Source organism: Eubalaena glacialis, chromosome 2, assembly GCF_028564815.1.
Source record: "Eubalaena glacialis isolate mEubGla1 chromosome 2, mEubGla1.1.hap2.+ XY, whole genome shotgun sequence".
NCBI lineage: Eukaryota > Metazoa > Chordata > Mammalia > Artiodactyla > Balaenidae > Eubalaena > Eubalaena glacialis.
This window is the reverse complement of record NC_083717.1, coordinates 116,994,028-117,018,020: the sequence shown is the minus strand read 5'-3', so window position 1 is coordinate 117,018,020 and position 23,993 is coordinate 116,994,028. Positions and strand designations below refer to the sequence as shown.

At 41.2% G+C, this 23,993-nt stretch overlaps 1 protein-coding gene across 1 annotated transcript in view; it reads right to left on the bottom strand.

The window, feature by feature from the left end:
- The window catches only part of RYR3 (ryanodine receptor 3), a 372,240-nt gene extending 354,374 nt beyond the window's left edge, over positions 1 to 17,866 (bottom strand). The window contains exons 1-3 of the mRNA XM_061181456.1: positions 17,783 to 17,866; positions 16,177 to 16,320; positions 12,665 to 12,823 (exon numbers count right to left, since the gene is read on the bottom strand). Of these exons, the coding sequence (XP_061037439.1) occupies positions 12,665 to 12,823; positions 16,177 to 16,320; positions 17,783 to 17,866 (387 nt within the window). The remainder of the gene's footprint in view (positions 1 to 12,664; positions 12,824 to 16,176; positions 16,321 to 17,782) is intronic.
- Positions 17,867 to 23,993: the final 6,127 nt, after the last annotated feature.

Below are 23,993 nucleotides of genomic sequence, written 5' to 3'. Positions count from 1 at the left end.
AACAGAATCCAACAGCACACTACAAGGATCATACACCATGATCAAGTGGGGTTTAGCCCAGGAATGCAAGGATTCTTCAATATATGCAAATCAATCAAAGTGATACACCATATTAACAAATTGAAGGATAAAAACCATAGGATAATTCAACAGATGCAGTAAAAGCTTTCAACAAAATTCAACACCCATTTATAATAAAACCTGTCCAGAAAGTAGGCAGAGAGGGAACTTACCTCAACATAATAAAGGCCATTTATGACAAAACCACAGCCAACATTATCCTCAATGGTGAAAAACTGAAACGATTTCCTCTAAGATCAGGAACAAGAAAAGATTGCCCATTCTAACCACTATTTTTTTTAAAATAAATTTATTTATTTATTTATTTTATTTTTGGCTGCCTTGGGTCCTCGTTGCTGCGCGTGGGCTTTCTTTTAGTTGCAGTGAGCAGGAGCTACTCTCATTGTGGTACATGGGCGTCTCATTGTGGTGGCTTTTCTTGTTGTGGAGTATGGGCTCTAGGCACACAGGCTTTGGCAGTTGTGGCACGCGGGCTCAGTAGTTGCGGCTTACGGTCTCTAGAGTGCCGGCTTAGTAGTTGTGGCACACAGGCTTAGTTGCTCCGTGGCATGTGGGATCGTCCCAGACCAGGGCTCGAACCCATGTCCTCTGCATTGGCAGGTGGATTCTTAATCACTGCACCACCAGGGAAGCCCCCTCACCGCTATTATTCAACATAGTTTTGGAAGTTTTAGACACAGAAAGCAGAGAAAAAAAAGAAATAAAAGGAATCCAAATCAGAAAAGAAGAAGTAAAACTGTCACTGTTTGCAGATGACATGATACTATACATAGAGAATCCTAAAGATGCTACCAGAAAACTACTAGAGCTAATCAATGAATTTTGTAAAGTGGCAGGATACAAAATTAATGCACAGAAATCTCTTGCATTCCTATACACTAATGATGAAAAGTCTGAAAGAGAAATGAAGGAAACACTCCCATGTACCACTGCAACAAGAAGAATAAAATACCTAGGAATAAACCTACATAAGGAGACAAAAGACCTGTATGCAGAAAACAATAAGACACGGATAAAAGAAATTAAAGATAATACAAACAGATGGAGAGATATACCATGTTCTTGGATTGGAAGAATCAACATTGTGAAAATGACTATACTACCCAAACCAATCTACAGATTCAATGCAATCCCTATCAAGCTACCAATGGCATTTTTCACAGAACTAGAACAAAAAATTTCACAATTTGTATGGAAACACAAAAGACCCAGAATAGCCAAAGCAGTATTGAGAAAGAAAAACGGAGCTGGAGGAATCAGGCTCCCTGACTTCAGATTATACTACAAAACTACAGTAGTAAAGACAGTATGGTACTGGCACAAAAACAGAAATAAAGATCAATGGAACAGGATAGAAAGCCGAGAGATAAACCCACGCACATATGATCACCTTATCTTTGATAAGGGAGGCAAGAATATATAATGGAAAAAAGACAGCCTCTTCAACAAGTGGTGCTGGGAAAACTGGACAGCTACATGCAGAAGAATGATATTAGAACACTTCCTAACACCATATACAAAAATAAACTCAAAATGGATTAAGGACCTAAATGTAAGGCCAAACACTATAAAACTCTTAGAGGAAAACATAGGCAGAACACTGTTTGACATAAATCACAGCAAGACCCTTTTTGACCCACCTCCTAGAGAAATGGAAATAAAAACAAAAATAAACAAATGGGACCTAATGAAACTTCAAAGCTTTTGCACAGCAAAGGAAACCATAAACAAGACGAAAAGACAACCCTCAGAATGGGAGAAAATATTTGTAAACGAAGCAACTGACAAAGGATTAATCTCCAAAATACACAAACAGCTCATGCAGCTCAATATCAAAAAAACGAAAAACCCAACGCAAAAATGGGCAGAAGACCTCAATAGACATTTCTCCAGAGAAGATATACATATGGCCAATAAACACATGAAAGGATGCTCAACATCACTAATCATTAGAGAAATGCAAATCAAAACTAAAAAATTCCTTCATGCCCTGGTGAAGTTAACTCACTTCCCCACCCCTAGATGTAGGCAACGAATGATCTACTTTCCGACACTATAGTTTAGATTAGCCTTGTTTGTAATTTCCTAAAACTGAAGTCATACAGTATGTACTCTTTTATATCTTCTTTTGCTGAACATAATATTTTTGGGATTCAACCACGTTAATTCATTCCCTTTTTTTCTGAATAGTATTACATTGTATGGTTATACCACAATTTGTTTATCCATTCCTGTTTATGGCTACGTGGGTTGTTTCCAATTTTTGGCTATTACAGATAAAGTTGCTATGGCACAGTCTGAGGTAAAGGTGATTCTCTCTATGGGATGCGTTCTAGTTTATCTTTGTTTGAAGCTTTTATTTTGTTTAAAAACATTGCAGTTTTTTACATTGTCACAGAAAATAAACTGGATTTAATGTTCAAAAAAAAAAAAAAAAAACTACAATGCGGTATCACCTCACACCAGTCAGAATGGCATCACCAAAAAATCTACAAACAATAAAGGTTGGCGAGGGTGTGGAGGAAAGTTAACCCTCTTGCACTGTTGGTGGGAATGTAAACTGATACAGCCACTATGGATAACAGTATGGAGGTTCCTTAAAAAACTAAAAATAGAACTACCATATGCCTTAGCAATCCCACTACTGGGCATATACCCTGAGAAAACCATAATTCAAAAAGAGTCATGCACCACAATGTTCACTGCAGCTCTATTTACAATAGCCAGGACATGGAAGCAACCTAAGTGTCCATTGACAGATGAATGGATAAAGAAGATGTGGCACATATATACAATGGAATATTACTCAGCCATAAAAAGAAACGAAATTGAGTTATTTGTAGTGAGGTGGATGGAGTTAGAGTCTGTCATGCAGAGTGAAGTAAGTCAGAAAGAGAAAAACAAATACAGTATGCTAACACATATACATGGAATCTAAGGGGAAAAAAAAAAGGTCATGAAGAACCTAGTGGCAAGACGGGAATAAAGACACAGACCTACCAGAGAATGGACTTGAGGATATGGGGAGGGGGAGGGGTGAGATGTGACAGGGTGAGAGAGTGGCATGGACATATATACACTACCAAATGTAAAATAGATAGCTAGTGGGAAGCAGCCGCATAGCACAGGGAGATCAGCTCGGTGCTTTGTGACCACCTAGAGGGGTGGGATAGGGAGGGTGGGAGGGAGGGAGATGCAAGAGGGAAGAGATATGGGAACATATGTATATGTATAACTGATTCACTTTGTTATAAAGCAGAAACTAACACACCATTATAAAGCAATTATACTCCAATAAAGATGTTAAAAAAAAGAGAAAAAATAAAGTATTCTATGTTTTATTAAAAAAAAAAGAATTTAAAAATCCTAGTGAGTAAATTCCAAAAAATAACACAAACAATAATGTCAATACAATTAGAAAGTGTTTTATAAAAGTTAAGTTGTTAACTGCCTAAGAAATTTATAAAAAAAAAAAAAAAAAGATGTGGCACATATATACAATGGAATATTACTCAGCCATAAAAAGAAATGAAATTGAGTTATCTGTAGTGAGATGGATGGACCTAGAGTCTGTCATACAGAGTGAAGTAAGTCAGAAAGAGAAAAACAAATACCGTATGCTAACACATATATATGGAATCTAAAAAAAAGAAAAAAAAATGTTTTGATGAACCTAGGGGCAGGACAGGAATAAAGAAGATGCAGACGTAGAGAATGGACTTGAGGACATGAGGCAGGGGAAGCGTAAGCTGGGACGAAGTGAGAGAATAGCATTGACATATATACACTACCAAGTGTAAAATAGCTAGCTAGTGGGAAGCAGCCGCATAGCACAGGAAGATCAGCTCGGTGCTTTGTGACCACCTAGAGGGGTGGGATAGGGATGGTGGGAGGGAGATGCAAGAGGGAGGGGATATTGGGATATATGTATGCATATAGCTGATTCACTTTGTTATACAGCAGAAACTAACGCAACGTTGCAAAGCAATTATACTCCAGTAAAGATGTTAAATAAAAAGAAAAAAAAAAGAAGTAACGGGGACTTCCCTGGTGGTGCAGTGGTTACGAATCTGCCTGCCAACGCAGGGGACACGGGTTCGAGCCCTGGTCCAGGAAGATACCACATGCCACGGAGCAACTAAGCCCACAACTACTGAGCCTGCACTCTAGAGCCCACGAGCCACAACTACTGGCCCGTGTGCCTAGAGCCCATGCTCCGCAACAAGAGAAGCCACCACAATGAGAAGCAAGGAAGAGTAGCCCCTGCTCACTGCAACTAGAGAAAGCCCATGCGAAGCAACGAAGACCCAATGCAGCCAAAAGGAAGAAAAAAAAAAAAGGTAACAGCTGTCAAATTTCCAAAATTGTTAAAAAAAGACAAACCCAACCAAGAGATCCATAAAGCTCAGCAACATCTAGGCAGGATAAATAGAAAGAAAACTACCCTCAAATACATCATTCAAACTGCTGAAAATCAAAGATAAAGAAAAAATTCTTAAAACCTTCCAAAGAAAAAGACTTATTTCATACAGAGAAATGATAAAATGATAGCTCATTTTTCATTAAAAAATAAATAAAAGCAGGTCAAAGACAACACAACACCATCTTTAAAGTGCTGAAAGAAAAAAGTCAAACCAGGATTTTATAACCAGAGAAAATATCCTTCAAAAACAGAGACAAAATAAAGACATTCTCAGGGAAAAACAAAAAGCTGGGTGAGTTTGTCTCTGGCAGATCTTCACTACGAAAAATGCTAAAGGATATTCTTCAGGCTGGAGGAAAATCTACCAGATGGAAATCTGGATCTAAAGGAAAACCTGAAGAGCACTAAAAATGTTACATACCTGGATATTATTTTTATAAAAACCATTTTTTTTCTTTTCTTAATTTCTTTAAAAGACAATCGACTCTTTGCAACAAAAATAATAAAGTATTGCACATTATATAACTTGTAGTAATAAAACACATGCCAATAATGCACAAAGGATAAGGATAGTGATGTAATAATAACTCACGGAAGATTGTAATAAGTTAAGGATTCATATTGTAATCCCCAAAGGAGCTAGTGAAAAACAATACCAAGAAGTAGAGCTATAAAGCCAATAGAGGAGATAAAATGGGACATTTAAAAAAATATTTGATTTATTCTACAGAAGGCAGAAAAGGAGAAACTGGGACAAAAACTAGGGGTATACATACAGACACAGAACAAATAGCAAGATAGTAGACTAAAACCCAATAGTATCAACTATTATAATAAATGTAAATGGACTGAACACTCCAATAAAACAGCAGAGATTATAGAATGGGGGGGAATCAACCCTTAACTCTATGCTGTTTATAAGGGACATATTTTTAAAATAAAGATATAAACAAGTTGAAAACAAAAAGATGGAAAAAGATATACCACACAAACAGTAAGCATTAGAAAGCTTACGGCTAGATTAGTATCAGTCAATGTATAGTATAAGACCAAGGATAAATAGTTACATTTGATAATGAGAAAAAGACCGATTCATCAGAAAACAAACAAAAATTCTAAACATGTGCTCATCTAATAACAGAGTTTTAAAATACATATAACAAAACTGACAGAACTAAAGAAAGACACAGGCAAATCTTCAGTTTTTAACATCTCTCAGTAATTGACAGAATAAGTAGATACAATTTAGTAAGAATATTCATCTTGACATTCATAAAACACTACATTCAACAACTACAGAATGCAGTTTGCTTAAGTACATATGGAACATTCTTCAAGATATACCATGTGCTGGGCTGAAAAATAAGTCCCAGTAAATTGCAAAGGATTGAAATCATACAGAGTATGTTCTCTGACCATATTAAAATTAAATTAGAAGTCAGTAACATAAAAATCTACATCCCACTAATTCATCTTACTTTTTAAAACCATTCGCTTATTGCTTAATCCTTTTTATCTAACTTACTCCTCTGACTCTCCTTTATATGACACTTTTAAGGTCACAACTGTCCTGCTGATCCTCAAATGCAGGCCTTTTAATTAATTAATTCAGTACATGGGTAACTTAACTGAATAAAGCAACAGTTCCTGAGGACCTAATGTGTGCCTGACCCTCTGCTGGGGATAATAAATGCTATTGCTTAAATAGCACTTTGGATGTGTCAGGCCCTATGTAAGTACTTTACAATTATAAACCCTTGTTATTAAATCTTCATGATAATCCTATGAGATGGGAACAGTTTTAAAGACGAAGAAACTGGGGCAAAGAGAGAGAAGTCATTTGAACCATGGTCATAAAGCTATTAGGCAGTGAAGCCAAAATTACCAGCCCAGAAATTCTAGCTCCATGGCTGTGTTTCTTAACTGCTGTACTATACAGGCATACTTTTTTTTTTATGTTCCACTTTATTGTGATTTGCAGATATTGCTTTATTTGCAAATTGAAGGTCAGTGGCCACCCTACGTTGAGCAAATCTATTGGCACCATTTTTCCAACATTTGCTCACTTTGCATCTCTGTGTCACATTTTGGTAATTCTCACAATATTTCAAACTTTTTCATTATTATACTTGTAATGGTGAGCTGTGATCAGTGATCTTTGAGCTACTACTACGACTGGCTGAAGGCTTAGATAACGGTTAGCATTTTTTTTTTAGCAATAAAGTATTTTTAAATTAAGGTATGTACATTGTTATGTTTGGACATAACGCTATTACACCCTTAATACACTACATTATAGTGTAAACATAACTTTTAAACGCACTGGGAAACCAAAAAAATTTGTGTGACTCACTTTATTGCGATATTTGCTTTACTGAAGTGGTCTGGACCCAAACCTCCAATATCTCTAACGTATGCCTGTATAGTCTTTGACTTTAGTGATCACAGAATGGCGGAGGGCAGGAGAAAAGACAAGTAAACCATGCTACTGCAATGCAATGGATGTTTTGATCACCCCCCCCCCCCGCTACCCCATTTACAGTGTTTCTGTGCCTTATATCTCAATACTTAGGCACTTAGTAATCTGCCTTATCACCCCTTTATAAACTTACTTTCTAGGAAAAAATATGATAAGCTTTATACTGTAAAAAATTAGCTATAAAAATTTTAATATTGCTTCATGTGTTGAGGGCATTTGCATTTTAATAGATTCTGTTTGATTTAGGCAAAATACATATTTCTAACTTTGGAATGTCAGGCATTCAGAGGACTCATGAAGGAAGGTTGTGGGAGGGGTGTGGAGATCTGCCCAGGTATTCTTAAAATCTAACCACTTGAAGAAATATGGCTTCTTTATAATTAAATAAGTTAGAGTCATAATACTCTTTATTGATGAGCATTATAGAAATTAGTCAGTGATTCGAGTTTGTAACGAATCATCTTCAAGAAGTCATTTAACTTTGTCTCAATTGTTATATCTTTCTTTTTCTGTAAATGAGAATAATATTTGCTCTATAGGGTTGTAAAGATTAAATGAAAGAAAGTATGTAAGCACCGCGGCATTACATGGCATACAGCATATGATGCTTGATAACTGTTAAAAAACCAAAAAGATGTGTTAGGTCTCTTTATATTAATGTGTAAGTCTCTTTATATTATAAGACAAGGGAATTTTTTGAAGTAAGTTTTATAATAGTTTGGCCTTTCATAAGATCTCAAGTCCATAGAGAATACTACACACTAACAATCAGAAGTTCAAAAAAGGGTATACAATTTCAGGCGGAGCCTCTGTCTGTAATTTGCATAGGCTTAGTTTTTTAGGAGTAAACAGTAAATCTTTCTGAGCTGAAGATAATAAAAGCAACAGAAAATAAGGGTTTTTTAGCCAAGAATTCTATCCTAATTTATGTCATTGACATAATGATGTTTGCATAATCACAAATGTTTAATTCTGGGTCTTGAGAACCTATACATGTTTTCAGAAACCATAGCAGACTACTTTTCAGTTTTCAAAAGAGGAGGTGAAAACAATAGGAATAAAATTTTCCCTGAAAATGTTCAGTTTGAAAATTAGATATGAAACTGGATTTTTCATTTTGAGTAAACCATGATCAGTAAGACACAATGTTCCCTGACAGAGGTAGAACTTTTTTCTGAGATACTAGAGCCCAAAGGCTTTAGATGTGACACTGGCTTTTGACTGGGTACTAGGGTAAGTTGTTTCACTTCATCAATTGCAGTTTCATTATTATTAAAATCAGTGAAACAAACAAACCTCAGTCTGTTGCAACTGATTTTAAACAAAAAGTTCCCATATTTTTCCTCCTTTTTGATGATCTACAATACAATTAAGGAAGGTGGAAGTCAGGATTTGGAAAGGTGTTGGGCTGCAGTAGTTAAGTAATGGTCATCAGTGGAGATTCCTAGGGGATAAGGCTTATGAAATTTTCTCTTTCTGCATGAGAATTTGACCTTCAGTTAATCGTCCAGTTTTGTTCTTGGGACAACCTGATAAAACTGATATGTTAATTATGTTACTAGGGAACATTACTTAGGGTGAAAATGATCCCTGATTGGTAGCCTGTCTCTGGACTGGAAAGACCACCAGTACCTCATAGAAGGTCCTATATTTGTGATTTCCCCAAGTGTGATGACCCTTGTAGTGGTGGTGGTCCTTCGTGGGCATCTCAAAAGCTACGTCTATGGAGTTGTTACAAGATACACTGGCCCCTGTGGTACATGAGGATTTTAAGCCATGGTGACTCCACACCTGCCTGATGTGGACCTTGTCTCTTTGAACTTGAGCTGTCATTTGGGGTGGGGATTCAGAAGGCAGCCCCTGGATGGCTGCAAGGATTCCCGCAGGAGTGCCTGACACTTCCCAGCAGGCAAGCTGTGGCTGCTGTCCTACTGAGCAGACTGGGGTCTATCAGCATCTTATGAGTCTGGATGTGAAGTTGAACCAAAGACGACCCCCTTGTGGACACTGCAGATACATCATAGATGAGATATAACAAGAACCAGAGGAAAAGTAGTAAATTCCTGATTCCTGGTAACACATTTTCCACTTAAAAATGACAGTCAATAAACATTTGCTGCTATTGATAAAATAGAGAAGCTACATTTCCCCTCGATGTTTCCTGGTCTCTGGTTTTAACCCTGAGTCTTCCCTACAAAACAAAATACCTTTTAACTCCTCAAGCTGTGCTCATTAGAATGGAAAGCTGAATAAGGGTGCTTTCATGAATTAATATATGCAATTTCAGGGGCCTTCAGAGAAGGGTGGGCCATGACAAACAGGAATCAAAGTCACAAGAACTTTCCCAAGTGCTCAACAGTCTCCAGGTCTATAGCAAGTGTTCACATTCTTATACTTTTGCTTCTTATTCTTCTACCCTCTCACTCCTTGCTTCAATATGACCTCTTTTTCTCAGGGCTCATATACTGAGAATCTCTTTTAAGTACCTTATCTCATCTGTTCTTTCTCTGAGGTATTTCTTCTCCCTAGAGTTCATCTCAATTTTCTCTGAGTCTAAACTAGCTTGAAATACCCTTGACTGGGAATGCCCAAGGTCACCATTTGGCTCTGTAGCCAGCTGGTAAGAGTGACATTTGAGGTCTGTGCCTCATGCCCAGTGCCAGGCTTGGGAATACACACGCCTTCTCACTTCATCGCATGGCTTATATTAGTTTCCAAAAGCCTAAGAATGGCACAGCTGGTTGTGAAATCTGATGGTAGAGAATTAGGAGAAGTATCTACTGAAAAGGGAGGGGACAGGCCAGAAGAGGTGTGTGCATAGTTGCAGCTGGTTGTAGGAAAGCCTGAAGCCACAGAAAATGGGCTCATCTAGCAGGCTGCTCTCAGGAGCGGTGACAGGAAATTCTGAAGACCTACTCTATCCTTTCCAGGAACTTTACCCTGTTTTTCTGTAAGAAGCCCTCATGGTACATTTTCTTCATACTGTATATAAAAGAGAGACACTCACATAATGATAGTGGGTGTGTTAACTTGTAACAACTGGTATATCCCTTTAGGAAAGTAGGTTAATATTGTTTACGCTTCTGATATTAATTCTTCTCCTGGACATTACTCCAGGAAGCAAAAGTAAACCAACAAAACCACATACATGATTTTTTTTTTTTTTAAATAACCACGAAGGCTACATAGCAATATGGAACTGGTTGAAACATGAAAGAAAAAAAGCGGAATGTCTGAATATCCACTATGAGTATGACTTTGAAAATATCTGGGTACATGTGGACAAAGGCCAGAGTGCAAAACAAAAATGAAAACAGTTGTGACAAGGGAATACAGTTATAGATGATACATTTTATTTTGTTTAAAAATTCTTCAGTCGTGTTATCTTGTTTTACATTTAAAATGAAAAATTAAAATAAGAAGAATCACTTAGTCAAGCGGGGGTCAGGAAGGATTCGTCTTAATCCTAATGTATTTATGAGTGGTGTAGGTTATTATTTTTACACCTGTGAGATACAAAGAATTTTTAGATTATGATATACAGTGCTCTTTAATTTGTTTTAGGTAATCTGGTCTAGGTAAGAGTAAACCACAATAGCCAGTGGTTAAATAGAGTTTACAATGTGCTAGGTGGTTCACATGTATTAATTCATTTAATCCTAATAACGACCTTATTAGGTAGTTCCTATTAAATTCCCATTAGGCAGAGGAGAAAACTAAGTTCAGAAAGGTGAGGTACCTTGCTCAAGGCCCTGGCTTAGCTGGTGAGTGGTGGAGACAGGATTCAAACTTTTGCCAGTCTGGCTCCAGAGCTGTGCCCTAAACCAACGTCCTATGATCCACTCAATGGATGACTAGAAAATGGTACCATGGGTTTCTAATTCGGGCCAATGCTCTTTCTACTGCACCAGGCTGCATCTTATCTGGCAGGTGAGAAAGCTGAAAAGAAGACTGAGTGACTTGCTCATGGTCACATGATGAGCTAATGGCTGAGAATTAACTACTTGACTTATAATCTAATGATTTTCCTATAATCCCAGACTGCTGGGAATGAAAAGAAAAAAACCTAGCTAAGAACAAAAGTAAATGAGAAAAGGCCTCAGGGAAATCAAGCCTAAGACCTTTAAAAAGATAAAAATCTTCCTTGTCTCTTTGCTCTGGCATTTATTTGAATGTGACCCTGTCCTACACGCCACTGACATACATATGTGCTCGTGGATCAGTGACCTACACGGGAGGGAGGAGGGTAAGGGAGAAGAGAGGGCTTCTGGGAGACGCAGCCATCACGGTGCACATCTGCTGCGCTAGGATTTGCCCAGACTCTGCATGTGTGCCTGTGTTGTATATGTTCACATGGAGAAATGACATATCAATCAGGTGGGCTCACTGGAAAATGTAACCATCTTCTGATTTAAAATTAAGAAAGATTCTGTAAGAAAAACTGAGCGTGGAGGGGTGATGGTTAATTGTGCGCCAACTTGGCTAGACTACAGTACTCGGTTATTTAATCAAACACCAATCTAGGTTTTGATGCGAAGGCATTTTGTAGCTGTAATTAACATCTGCAATTAGTCGACTTTAAAGGGGATTACCCTTGATAATGTGGGTGGGCCTCTCCCAATCAGTTGAAAGCCTTAAGAATAAAAACTGAGGTTTCTTGGAGGAGAAAAAAAATCTGCCTTAAGACAGCATTAACTCCTGAGTTTCCAGTTGATCTGAACCTACTGATTTCAGACTTGCCAGCCTCCTAATTGCATGATCCAGTTTCTTAAAATAAATCCATATCCATCCATCCATCCATCCATCCACCCATCCATCCATCCACCCACCCACCCATCCACCCAGCCACCCATCCACCCACCCACCCACCCATCCACCCACCCACCCATCCACCCACCCACCCATCCACCCACCCATCCATCCATCCACCCATCCATCCATCCACCCATCCATCCATCCACCCATCCATCCATCCATCCACCCATCCATCCATCCACCCATCCATCCACCCATCCATCCATCCATCCATCCACCCACCTACCTAGAAAAAGGGAGAGATCCTATTGGTTCTGTTTCTCTGGAAAACGCTGACTGACATAAAGGTCTTTCCAGGACTACAAAGTACTGTGAGAATACTGGGCACACAGATCCACCTGACATACAGTTCATGGAAAGCAGAAAGCAACTGAAAACGCAGGAAGCAAAGTCTGGCTGAGGAGAGATGATGTTACATGCCACCCTGCAGGTGGGGACCAGAGCAAACATTCCTCTCTGCCCCCGGGTCACAGCAGGCAGTTACAACAATCTCAGCACAGTCACAGCTGAAAGGGATGAGCTTACTGTGAAACACAGGTCCAAGGACCTATGAGTCCCTGTAGCAATAAAACGATAGCTGGGAGTACAGAACACGCACTCAGATTTCTAGGAATTAACAACAAGGAAGGTGCTCTGGAGGTAGTAAAAGAACCTCCTCCATGAAGACTGACAATGACCTCAAGGCATCCCCCGTGTCCTGCTGAACACTGAAAGACAGTGTTCTGATCTGCTTCCCATTTTAAAAATAAATGTGTCCTTTCAGATTTCTTCCTTACCATCCTCACCACCATATCCCAGCAGTCCCATCCCCTAGACGACTTTTGGGGTGCCAGACGGGAAGGTGCAGGGCGGACAGTCAACCTCACCTTGGCTTCTGAAGTGGGTTCCAAGAAGCACAGGCGATTCCCAAGTCCCTCAGCTGCCAGGCAGAACTTCCTCTGCTCCTTGTGAACGCTGGCGATGCACTGGAGGACCACTTCATCTTCCTGCCAGGGGAACAGAGACCCATGTGAGCAGTGAGGGGGCTACATCCCCACGCAGAGCCAAGCCCCCAAGGCACCTCGCTGTGCCTTTATCAGGTACGCTGAGGGGCACATGCCTTTGAATATTAGATAAAGGAGAGTTCGTTCTTCCCATGGCACAACCGAGCTCCTCCCTTGAGTTAGGACTCTCCTCAAATCTGGGGTGGGGTCAGAGAGAGCAACTACATGGAACAGAGGTACTACTTAAATACACAGCGAGAGCCTCACTTGTGAAATGTACAAACTGCCCACCATCCAAGCGAGCCGTTGGTGTCAACACTTGAGTGAACGTGCAAGTAAACCTAAGCAATCTCTCCAAATTAACAATAAAACAATGAGGTGAGATTGAGGGAGACAGAGACAACAGCACAGATCTGAGGGAGGTGGGATTTGTGGAGGGAAAGTCCCTTTTATGTCAGGGAGAGGAGAGACATGTTTTCTCGGGGGGAGGGGGTGCACGCAGTGATAACGCGTCTGCCGGAGGTGACAGAGGAGGCTGTGGAGAGAGGCAGCAGATGGGTGTCAGACACATGGGAAAGGAAGACAGAAAGAAACCTGGAGGAGCCAGACCGGAAGGAGATGCTGAAGGCCGAGTGGGGGAGCCACTCTGGATTCCCAAGGAGGGGACCTTTCTCCTAGGCATCAGTCTCAAAAGCAGCCCTCCTCCAATTGCAGACACCTTGTTCGGATGGCGTTCCTCTGGCTGATGGTCCAGAAATGAGGCTGACCTCCATTTACACTAATATGCTCACCCCGTGCTCAACCCTGCCTGAGGCGGAGAGGAAAACCTTCTCCTTACCAACCCCTCCCTCCTTACTCCTCCCACCCGTCAGTCCACAGGCTCTCTCTCCACTACCGCCTGACTTTGGGTTGCAAACATCAAAAAGATTTCCAGGCGTGGTGAAGTTAAAGGAGTAACCAGAGGAGCATCAGGTGAAGCTTTCTCCTTAGCAATTGCTCTCCTGTTCCCCGTCTCACTCCCATGTCCCCGCTGTTGGTGTCTGTCGTGGAGTATTGGAAAGGCATACTACATAGGCATGGTTTTTCTTCACCTGTGTCTACAGCACACGTGGTCATGTGGAAAAATGAAATCCTCTACTTGGTGGGAACATGAAGAGACTCAACAGAACCAAGCCCCAGAAAGATGGCTGTAGGTGCCCAGGGATTGGCCAGGGGCAGCAGGGAAATTCAAGAAGCCACAAACCACAGACATATGAGGTGAAGACTGAGGGAATAAAAAAAAGCTCCACACTTTCACTAGCACTGAAATGTCACTGTTCATCACTAAATTGAGTCAGTAATAAATTCAAGCCTCTGCGTCTAGTGAAGCCAGAATTCAGTCTTTGTTTGAATTGAGACAGAAGAAAACTCCAGAATACCACTGTTCTCAAAATGTGGGCTCAGGGAAATCTCTGACAAGGATGAAGTTTTTCCCCGGGGGGGGGGGTCTCCCCCAGATCCCACAGCAACCAGCGGTGATACCATCCTCCCTAAGGGGCACAGGCCGTGGGGGAGTACTCTGAGTTGATGGAAGAGTGCTACAAAACAGTGGCCATGGGCGTTAAATGGTCTGTACTGCAAGAGGCAATCCTCATAACACATAATTTACCTGTCCAAAATGTCAAGAGGACCCCTGTTGAGAAATATCTAAATATCTCCCGCCTACACACCACTCCCCAGTGAAAACAGGAAAATCTGGAAATCACAGGAGTGGTTTTATGGACCAGACTTTTCACGAACTCAACAGGGTATTCTGTCGAGTGAAACTCGACAGGGTATTCTTTTCAATATGTGTCTTAGAGAATCTCTTTCCATGATCTCCTTTCCCATGCTCTTTCCACTCCAAAGTGCCCAAACCACCTTGCACCAGCTGCCTTGAGATCTTTGTCTTCTGAAATTGACCTGTGCTATAATTCACATCCTCACAACCTAGGCTGCCAATCAACTGATGAAATAAAAGAACTGCCCTGGGGACCTCCCTGGTGGTACAGTGGTTAAGAATCCACCTGCCAATGCAGGGGACACGGGTTCGAGCCCTGGTCTGGGAAGATCTCACATGCCGCGGAGCAACTAAGCCCGCGAGCCACAATTACTGCAGCCCGCGTGCCTAGAGCCTGTGCTCTGCCACAAAGAGAAGCCACCGTAACGAAGAGTAGTCCCCGCTTGCCACAACTAGAGAAAGCCCGCACACAGCAACGAAGACCCAACAGAGCCAAAAAATAAATAAATAAATTTATTTAAAAAAAAAAAAAAAAAAGAATTGCCCTGGCTCGGCAACCACTTCCTGAAGAGCACCCGTGTACAGGCGCTGTCCAAGTCAGCACTCTGGGGGACACAGGTGGGTGTGGGACTCTGGGTCAAACTCACCCTTCTCCAAACACTTTCGCTTTTTTCCACATGCTGTCTGGAACCGTATGCTCCGTGCTGACCTGGCTACAGACACCGCCTGGCATGGCAGCCCGTACCTGCCTTCGCTCCAGACAGCAGCTATTATCTCCACAAACCTTCAACAGACAGACATCTGGAGCCTTGGAGAGCTTGGCCCGGAAATCTTTGCACCATTTGGAATCATAAGATGAGTTAATTTAACCCATCTCATGAATTCTCTCACTCCCTAGTGAAACACAGAACGCAAGCCCCCCCCCCCCAGTTACCAGCCCTATCTAGTTTACTGATCCCTATACGGATGTATACTTTCTCCCCTCTTGTTATCTCACTTCCTTTCTCCCTTTGCTTTAAAGCAAACCTGGGAATTTCCAGATGATTCCATTTCCAAGGAAGCCCCTTTAATCGAAGGTTGGAAATTCTTCCACATTTGTTATCTCCTCTCCCCAGAAGCTCACGCTCTCCTCACATCCCCCAATGCCAACTCAGATCATTCCTCTTCTACTCAGGTGCAAACACTCTCCTAGTTTGAGACACATGATAGCCAATCTCCACATCTTCTCTGGCAATCTATCAACAGACTAGTTACTTCTCCCACCATTTACCTGACTCTTAATGACAATCAGGAAATTTGATAAACATTTTTGTGTGATTTCAACACACATGTACTGACTACCTTCCAAGGGCAAAGAATTCTTCCAGGGTACCGTGGAATACACCAGGTTTTGTAAGAGGAGATCTGTTAATACTGTCATGATGGAGCTGGCAGCTGAAAGCCCAGCCCACAGCCTTTCTCCACTCCGCTTCAGCCATCATCTCAAGTAACTTCAAGGTTCATGTGGACAATCTATTCAAGAAGAACACCTAGACGTAATGACTGCTGCTCTGTTTTAGTAACACACTCTAGTGAACATTCCCTGTCATAACCTAGAATGATTCCAATTCTAAAATCCTAAACTAGACTATCTTACTCTATAGATGCAATCTTCTCGCTTGCTTGCGTTCTCATTCTCTTTCACTATTCTTGTTTTCCCCTTCATCAAGACCTCCAGTTCCAAGAGGGCACTGTCATCTCCATTATTTCCACCACCCCAGCAAGGAAAATGATTGATTTTCTGAGAGAGAAAACAACACAACTTTGAAGTTTTGTTCTACTATAAATTTATGGGGTTTTTTTTTGGTAATGCATTCTCAGCTTGTTTGAATCTTTATTCACTGGAACAAGACCATAAAATTTGTCCTTTTTTGTAGGACTTAACAGCAGATCCAACACAGTCAATATCAAATAATAATACCTTCCATCTGTAAGAAGGCACAATAATCAGTAATGGTAAGACCTTTCAGACCCAGCCTCTGTCCTTAAGGGTGAGGGGTATGAATCCCCTAGGTCCCCAGGAAATAATCTCTGTAAGAGCACATAAAGGTTTCTGGCTTTCTACCAAATAAGTCAAAAGGTCTCTGCCTGGCTTTTTTTTTTTTTTAATTTTATTATTATTTATTTTATTTATTTATTTTTGGCTGCGTTGGGTCTTTGTTGCTGTGCGCGGGCTTTCTCTAGTTGCGGTGAGCGGGGGCTACTCTTCATTGTGGTGCGCGGGCTTCTCATTGCGGTGGCTTCTCTTGTTGCAGAGCATGGGCTCCAGGCGCCGGGCTTCAGGAGTTGTGGCTCACAGGCTCTGGAGCGCAGGCTCAGTAGTTGTGGCACATGGGCTTAGCTGCTCTGCAGCATGTGGGGTCTTCCCAGACCAGGGCTCGAACCCATGTCCCCTGCATTGGTAGGCGGATTTTTAACCACTGCGCCACCAGGGAAGCCCTCTGTCTGGCTTTTAAAGCATCCCTCCCCACCACTGTTGAGTTCTCCCCTCCACCCCTAATCTTATCTCTCCTCCATTCCTATTGCCTACTGTCTCCCAAATAAGTCTTGCTCAGCATCCATGAAATGCTCCTTCTTGAAATCCCTCCATTCCTTCATTCGACTGTGTATTCTCCTAGTTCTCCTACCTTTCCAATGGATCCTTCCCAAGTTCCCTTTCTCCAGCCACCCCTAAATATAGGGATCGCCCAAGGATAGGTCTTCGTCATTTTCCCTTAGCAATCCCATCCATTCTTCAGGCTTCCAGTTTTATTCTGAGAAGTCGTTATGCCATCTGTACCTCCAACCTGAAGGCATCCCAAGGTCCCAAACCTCCACCTATTCCTAGCTTGATCCACGGACTTATCAACACCTCAAAGCAATATGTCCCAATGCATCAAAAGGCTTCCTTTTCCGTCTACTCTTATTTTATGTTCCCTATGTTTGTTCATGCCACATCCAACCCCTCTGCAGCCCAGGCTCAGCATCATCACCCCCTGTCTATCTATGAGCCTCCTCTCCCTCCTGTCCTACAGCAAATGGGCCAGAGGAAGGAGAGACTGGAGCTCTAGAGCCCAGGACAAGGCTATGACAACACCCAGAACATCCTTCCGCTGGTCTGTTCCTGGAGGCACAGCTCTGACCTTATCATTTTCCTGGTGAAAATCCACTATGACTGTCTACACGATCCATAACACAAATATAAATTTCTTGAACTAGCATACGAGGACCTTCACCTTCCAACTTATCTTCCGAAGTTCTTCCCTACAGACGTCCTTGGCCTTCTTTACCTCCATGCCCTTACTCATGCTGTCTGTAATTCTAAAGCTGCCATGATTTGCCCTATTTTTCCAAGTTCATAGATTCCCTAGCCTCCCAAGCTTGGCTCAAATACCACATTCTTTACGAAGCCCAGGTCATCTCACCTCTCCCGCCGAGCTTCCATAGCAATTATCACCATACCCTTGCATTATGATTATTCATATGCATGTCTTATCCCCAGCTACATTTTATATTTGGAAATGGCTCACATTTGCTAATCTCTGATTGTGTAACAGGCACTGTGCTTTACGCACAATACCCCATTTAAGCTTCACATCAACATTATGATGTAGGTACTATTGTAATCTCTATTTGACAAATGAGGAGCCCCTGTGCAGAGCAGTTAAGTAACTTGCCTAAGGTCTCATGGTGGCAAGGGGTAGAGCCTGGTATCCAGTCCAGGCTCTATATCCATGGTCTCTCTCAGCTCCTCTCGGTTGCCTTTGTACCCCTTGAAGGCAGGATCCCCATCTGGTTCAAGTTTATACCTATCAGGATACTCACAAGCATGGCACCTTACAAACACTATACACCCAGTTATAATTTATTGAATGGGCGTGTTTTCACCTTGTAACCTCAGTTAATTACAAACTCTGCTAGAGCAGAAAACGGCTTCCCCATCCAAGCTGGGAACATAATGTGTTTGGTAAAATCATGTTGACTGATTGGGATGTGGAATCCGATTAAAAGAAGAGATTTCTCTACTCTCATGTAACAATAGTTATTGTAGAAAGGGTCACTGCTTCACTGGTGAGTCAGAACTGAGTAATCTCATCAAAAGAGAACAGACGTTGACATAATGAAGTAATAGGGAATAAGCAATGATGAGGCTTTGGAGTCCATTTCAAAATTTTTTAGTTTCTGTTGCTTAGTTATTATTATCACTGATAATAATGACCATTCACTCTATACCAGACACTCTGCTGAAATTTCCCCCCAGATTATTTAACTCTCACATCAACACAACCATTCTAAGAATAAGGAAACCAAAGCTCTAAGGAATTAGCCGATTTTCATGAATGACCATTTAATGAACAGCCATTATGTGCCACCATGTTCCAAAATCTGTTTAATCCTTACAACCAACCTTGGATAGGTACTAATATTCTATTTGTGGATAAAACGGTTGAGGCATAGAGAGGTTAATTAATAACACTGCATAGCATGGAAGTGACAGATTCTGACCTTGAACCTAGGATTTCATGAATCAGGAGCCTGTCCTCTTTACCATGGTGCCAAATTGGCTCTCGACTCCAAGAGACTGACCTTAGCAATAGGTCTGAAACTTGTCTTCCAGACTCTAAGGCCCATGGTGATGGTGTCGATAAAAATAGATATATCCCAGCCCTCTCACGTGGCCATACAACTTTAAAAAGTAACCAAATCACAGAGCACAATGCCAGAGAGAACAGCCGGAGAACTTAAGAACTAATAAAACCAAATTTCCCTGTGTCGCATGACTATAACAATGGAAGGAGTGAACATCACCCCCAAACTTGTAGCAGAGGGGAGAAAAAGATTAAAATCCCAGGTATATCATATATCAGCATCCCTCCAAGCTATGTGGTTCACGAGCACCAGCTATTCCTGTCATAGCTTGAGCCTGTGGTGGTGGTGAGTGATTGTCCCTGAACAAGAATATACAGCCTTCATCTCTCTTTGCTGAGATTTCATATTATCACAGGTCACCTCCGACAAAGTAAAGTTCTTTCTGTACTCTGCTAGCTAAAGAACTTTGAACTTGAAAATGAATGGGGTTTGCCTATTCTATCCCTACTGCTCCTTTCTTACCCCCTGGCTCCCAGCCCAAGGACTGGAGTGTCCGTTTTCGCCATCTCGGAGTTGATGGCCAGAGGCACCTTGGCTCTCCCTCTTCTCTCTGGGTCATTCGCAAAGGACTCTTTGAGACAAAACAAAATGGCTGACAGCCCTATTTAAGGTAGATCATTAGGCAGCTGATGACAGCCCTATAGTTAGCTGTGCACATCACTGGTACAGAGAAGCACGGGAGCACGTGGGACAGAGTGCAGTCCAGCAGATTTCATGGTCCACGTTTAAGTGCAGATATGACTGCAGAGGACAATCCATAACCATTTATTGCTTTAAAAAGGAATATGTGGCCTAGCCACTCATCTGGCACTATTTTGGGAACTGGTACAGTTAGAGCTACCTGCTAAATATATACAGACATGGGTAACAGAGCTCATTCTAAGGCTTTACCCCAAAGCATCTCTTAAATGAAAAATAAGTGGCTTATTGGGATGACGAGACCATCCACAGATTATTTCACAAGGATTAACGGCACTGGCGGTCTACTGTACATTCTAAGTATCAATCATTTTAACTATTTGCTTCCTTAGATTCGAAGCTCCTTAGAAGCAGGAGCCTCTCATTTCCCTGTGAATCCTCAGTGCCTGGCACTGAGTAGAAAAGCACAAGTATTTGTGAATTTAATGAAAGAATCATATATTTTGAAAACAACTAATAATATTAACAAAATATTTATGTATAAAAATTGCATCATAAAGAGACTTCTGTATTTTCTTACTTGCAGAGTCTAGAATGCCAACATGGAAATAGTTGGGATATATAAAAGGCTCTATGATACCCTGTTCACTTCCACAATGGCCCTATGAGACCTACAAATATTCTTAATCCCATTTAAAAAATTATGAAGCTAAAGGTGATGACTGAGGGAGGAGATTAACTAGCCTGATGTCCAGCTCTAGAGGCTGACATTATGTTGTGTCTCTAAGGATAACATTTCTAGGGGTTTGCTGTTGCTATTGCCTGTTTTGGTTTTAGTATGATTACACCTTTGGAACTCGTTTTTCCAATCTGTCAAAAATTAGGAATGGCTCCTATCTCTGGTCCCTTACTACTCATTGGTTGCTGCGAAATGCAATAAAATGGAAATGACAGGATCCCAAGAGACAAAGATGATATAGTTTATCATTCCTCCCTTTTTAAAATACTTTCATCATTTGGCTCATAGGGTAGACTTTCTCTTGCTCTTTGCTCCTATTCACTAGCAGCTCCTTCTCGGGCTCCTTGGCTGGCCTAGCCTGTGTAATGCTGGAGTAATGCTCCCAGACTATTCCTCAGAGTTCTTTTCTTTATCTGAACTCCCCTCCCTGGTCATCTCATTTGGTTTCATGGCTTTAAAACCCATATGTAGCCATTAATATTAATGACTCTCAAATTTGTATCACCAGCTTAAACTTCTCCTCTGAGCTCCAGACTTGTATCTCCAATTGCTTAATATGCCCAACTCCTAATCATCTCCCCTGTACGTTCCTCCTGTGATCTATCTCAGGACATGGCAACTCCATTCTTTAGATGCTCAGGCAAAAGAAAAATCTTGAAGTCATACTGATTCCTCTTTTTTCTCACCTCACTTTCACACCAGCAACAAATCCCACCCATTCTACCTTCAAAATACATCTGATTGGACCATCTTGCATCCTCTTCACCACCACCACCTGGTCATGCCATCGCCTCTTGGCACCATTACTGCAATCACCTCTGAACTTGTTCCCCACTCGTATCTCTTTTCGACACAGTAGGCAGAGGAAGGCTTTTAACTGAGATCATGTCTCTCCACTACTCAAAACTCGCCTGTGGCTTTCTGTCTTACTCAGGAAAAAGGCAGAATTCTCACTGTGGCCTACGAGGTCCTAAAAATCTGCCCCCCTGCCTGTGATCCCTTTCTATCACTCTTTTGCTTGCTGACTTTCAACTGCACTGGCCTCCTTCTAGGAGCTCAATTTTTTGAAGCATGCTCCCCCCCCAACCCTTTGCCTCACTTCTTTTAGGTGTCTGCTCAGTGTCAGTTTATCAGAGAGGCCTTCCCAGGTTACCCCATATAAAATTACAACCCCATTCCCACTCTGCACTCCCCATTTTGCTTAATCTGCCTTCTTTCTGCACTAGCACTTACCGCCTAAGAACATGTGCTTGTTTGTTTCTTATCTCTTTCCTCCTTCATTAGAATGTAACCTCCATGAATACTGTTTTGCTCACCACTGTATCTCCAATGGCCAAAACAGTGCCTGGTACAGGTAGGCACTCAGCCACCAAATAAAACACTAGTGGTTTTATTTCCTATTAAATACAGTGCCCTCCAAAACTGATGAATTCATTACACCCTTTTCTTCCTTTACAGGAAGCATCCAAACATTCCTCAGTTTCAGCTGGAATTGCTTATGTTAAGGGCTGACAAACAAAAGAAGCAACCCACAGCCTACAATCCTCTGGCCCTCTCTGCTCCAGCAACCGAAAGAAGTGTCTTGTTTCCTCTTTATAACTTTTCCCATTGCCGAGAAGGCTTAATTTGAAGTCTGATGATAAAATCGACTCAGCCTCCCTCATGGCTTGGTCCCTTTGGAACTTGCAGAGAAGAAGGCAAAGAGGAAACCCTTCCCTGAATTTATTAGGGAGATCCGCAGGCACTAGGGTTCCCATATGCAATTAAGTCCCTCTCAGATAGAACATGCTGCTATGCGACATGGAACAATGCAGTGACCTATGACATCTTCTCCTAGAAATAATGGTCAATTTATTTAAATTTTCGATTCTCACAGGATAGAAAAATAATGATCTAGATGGTACCAAGGGAATTTCAGGCCCCACAGGAAGGTTTTTGCTTTGTTTTGTTTTAATAAAGTTATTTGTAACTTGATATTTTGAATCCCTCGCCCCTACACCAGTGACCACACCTGGGAGCATACACACACCCCTTTGCCTTCTTTCTTCTTTAGGCACATCAGCGGGGATGAAGAGTGAGTGGGAGAAAGCTAGAACACTAAAACAAATCATGACGTTAGATGTCTAACCTAAGAGGGAGCAAGGGTCGATAACAGTTGTGGCAGGGAAGTCTCTGGATCTAACATTGCTCTGAACCTAATTTTAAAAAGTTGGGAATGTAAATTGATGCAGCCACTATGGAGAACAGTATGGAGGTTCCTTAAAAAACTAAAAATAGAGCTACTGTATGATCCTTCAATCCCACTGCTGGGCATATATCCAGAGAAAACCATAATTCAAAAAGAGACATGCACCCCAATGTTCATAGCAGCACTATAGCTAAGACATGGAAGCAACCTAAGTGTCCATCAACAGAGGAATGGATAAAGAAGATGTGATACATATATACAGTGGAATATTACTCAGCCATAAAAAAGAATGAAATAATGCCATTGGAAGCAACAGGATGGACTTAGAGACTTTCATACTAAGTGAAGTAAGTCAGACAAAGACAAATATCATACGATATCACTTATATGTGGAGTCTAAAAAAATGATACAAATGAACTTATTTACAAAACAGAAACAGACTCACAGACTTAGAAAACAAACTTATGGTTACCAAAGTGAAAAGGGAGTGGGGAGGGATAAATTAGAAGTTTGGGATTAACATATACACACTACTATATATAAAATAGATAAACAACAAGGACCTACTGTATAGCACAGGGAACTCTATGCAATATTCTGTAATAACCTATATGAGAAAAGAACCTGAAAAAGAATAGATACATGTATAGGTATAAATGAATCACTTTGCTGTACACATGAAACTAACACAATATTGTAAGTCAACTATACTCCAATAAAAAATAAAATTTTTTTTTAATTTAGAGAAGAAAAAGGGGGTTTGACCAGCACACTTCAACTTCCCATGTTTGTATTATAACAGCTGATGAGTTTGCACACCTTCTCCATCTTGATACACCCTGAGCACCGTAACCCCAGAAAGACACAGAGCATCCAATTCTGATTCTACCAACAGCACTACTGAGAGACCTTGATGAATTGTGCCACGAGTGTTTATGTTATCAGATCTATCCTTTATTTTAAGTCAATTTCCTTTGCTTTTGTCATTGGTTCTGGGAACTGTGGCTTCTGACTTGAGGTATAATGTCTTCCCTAGGCCATGCAATTCACCCTTGACAGTCAACCCATTTTAAGTCAAATCTTCTAACAATCCCTACGCTCAGGGGAGTGGGTCACAGGACCATCTGTTTCTGTTTCTGGGACATAAACTAACTTTTGAGTTTCTCTCTACTAGCATAAGGCAGTGCCTCAGACAGGGAGCTGTCTGAAATTTTCCAC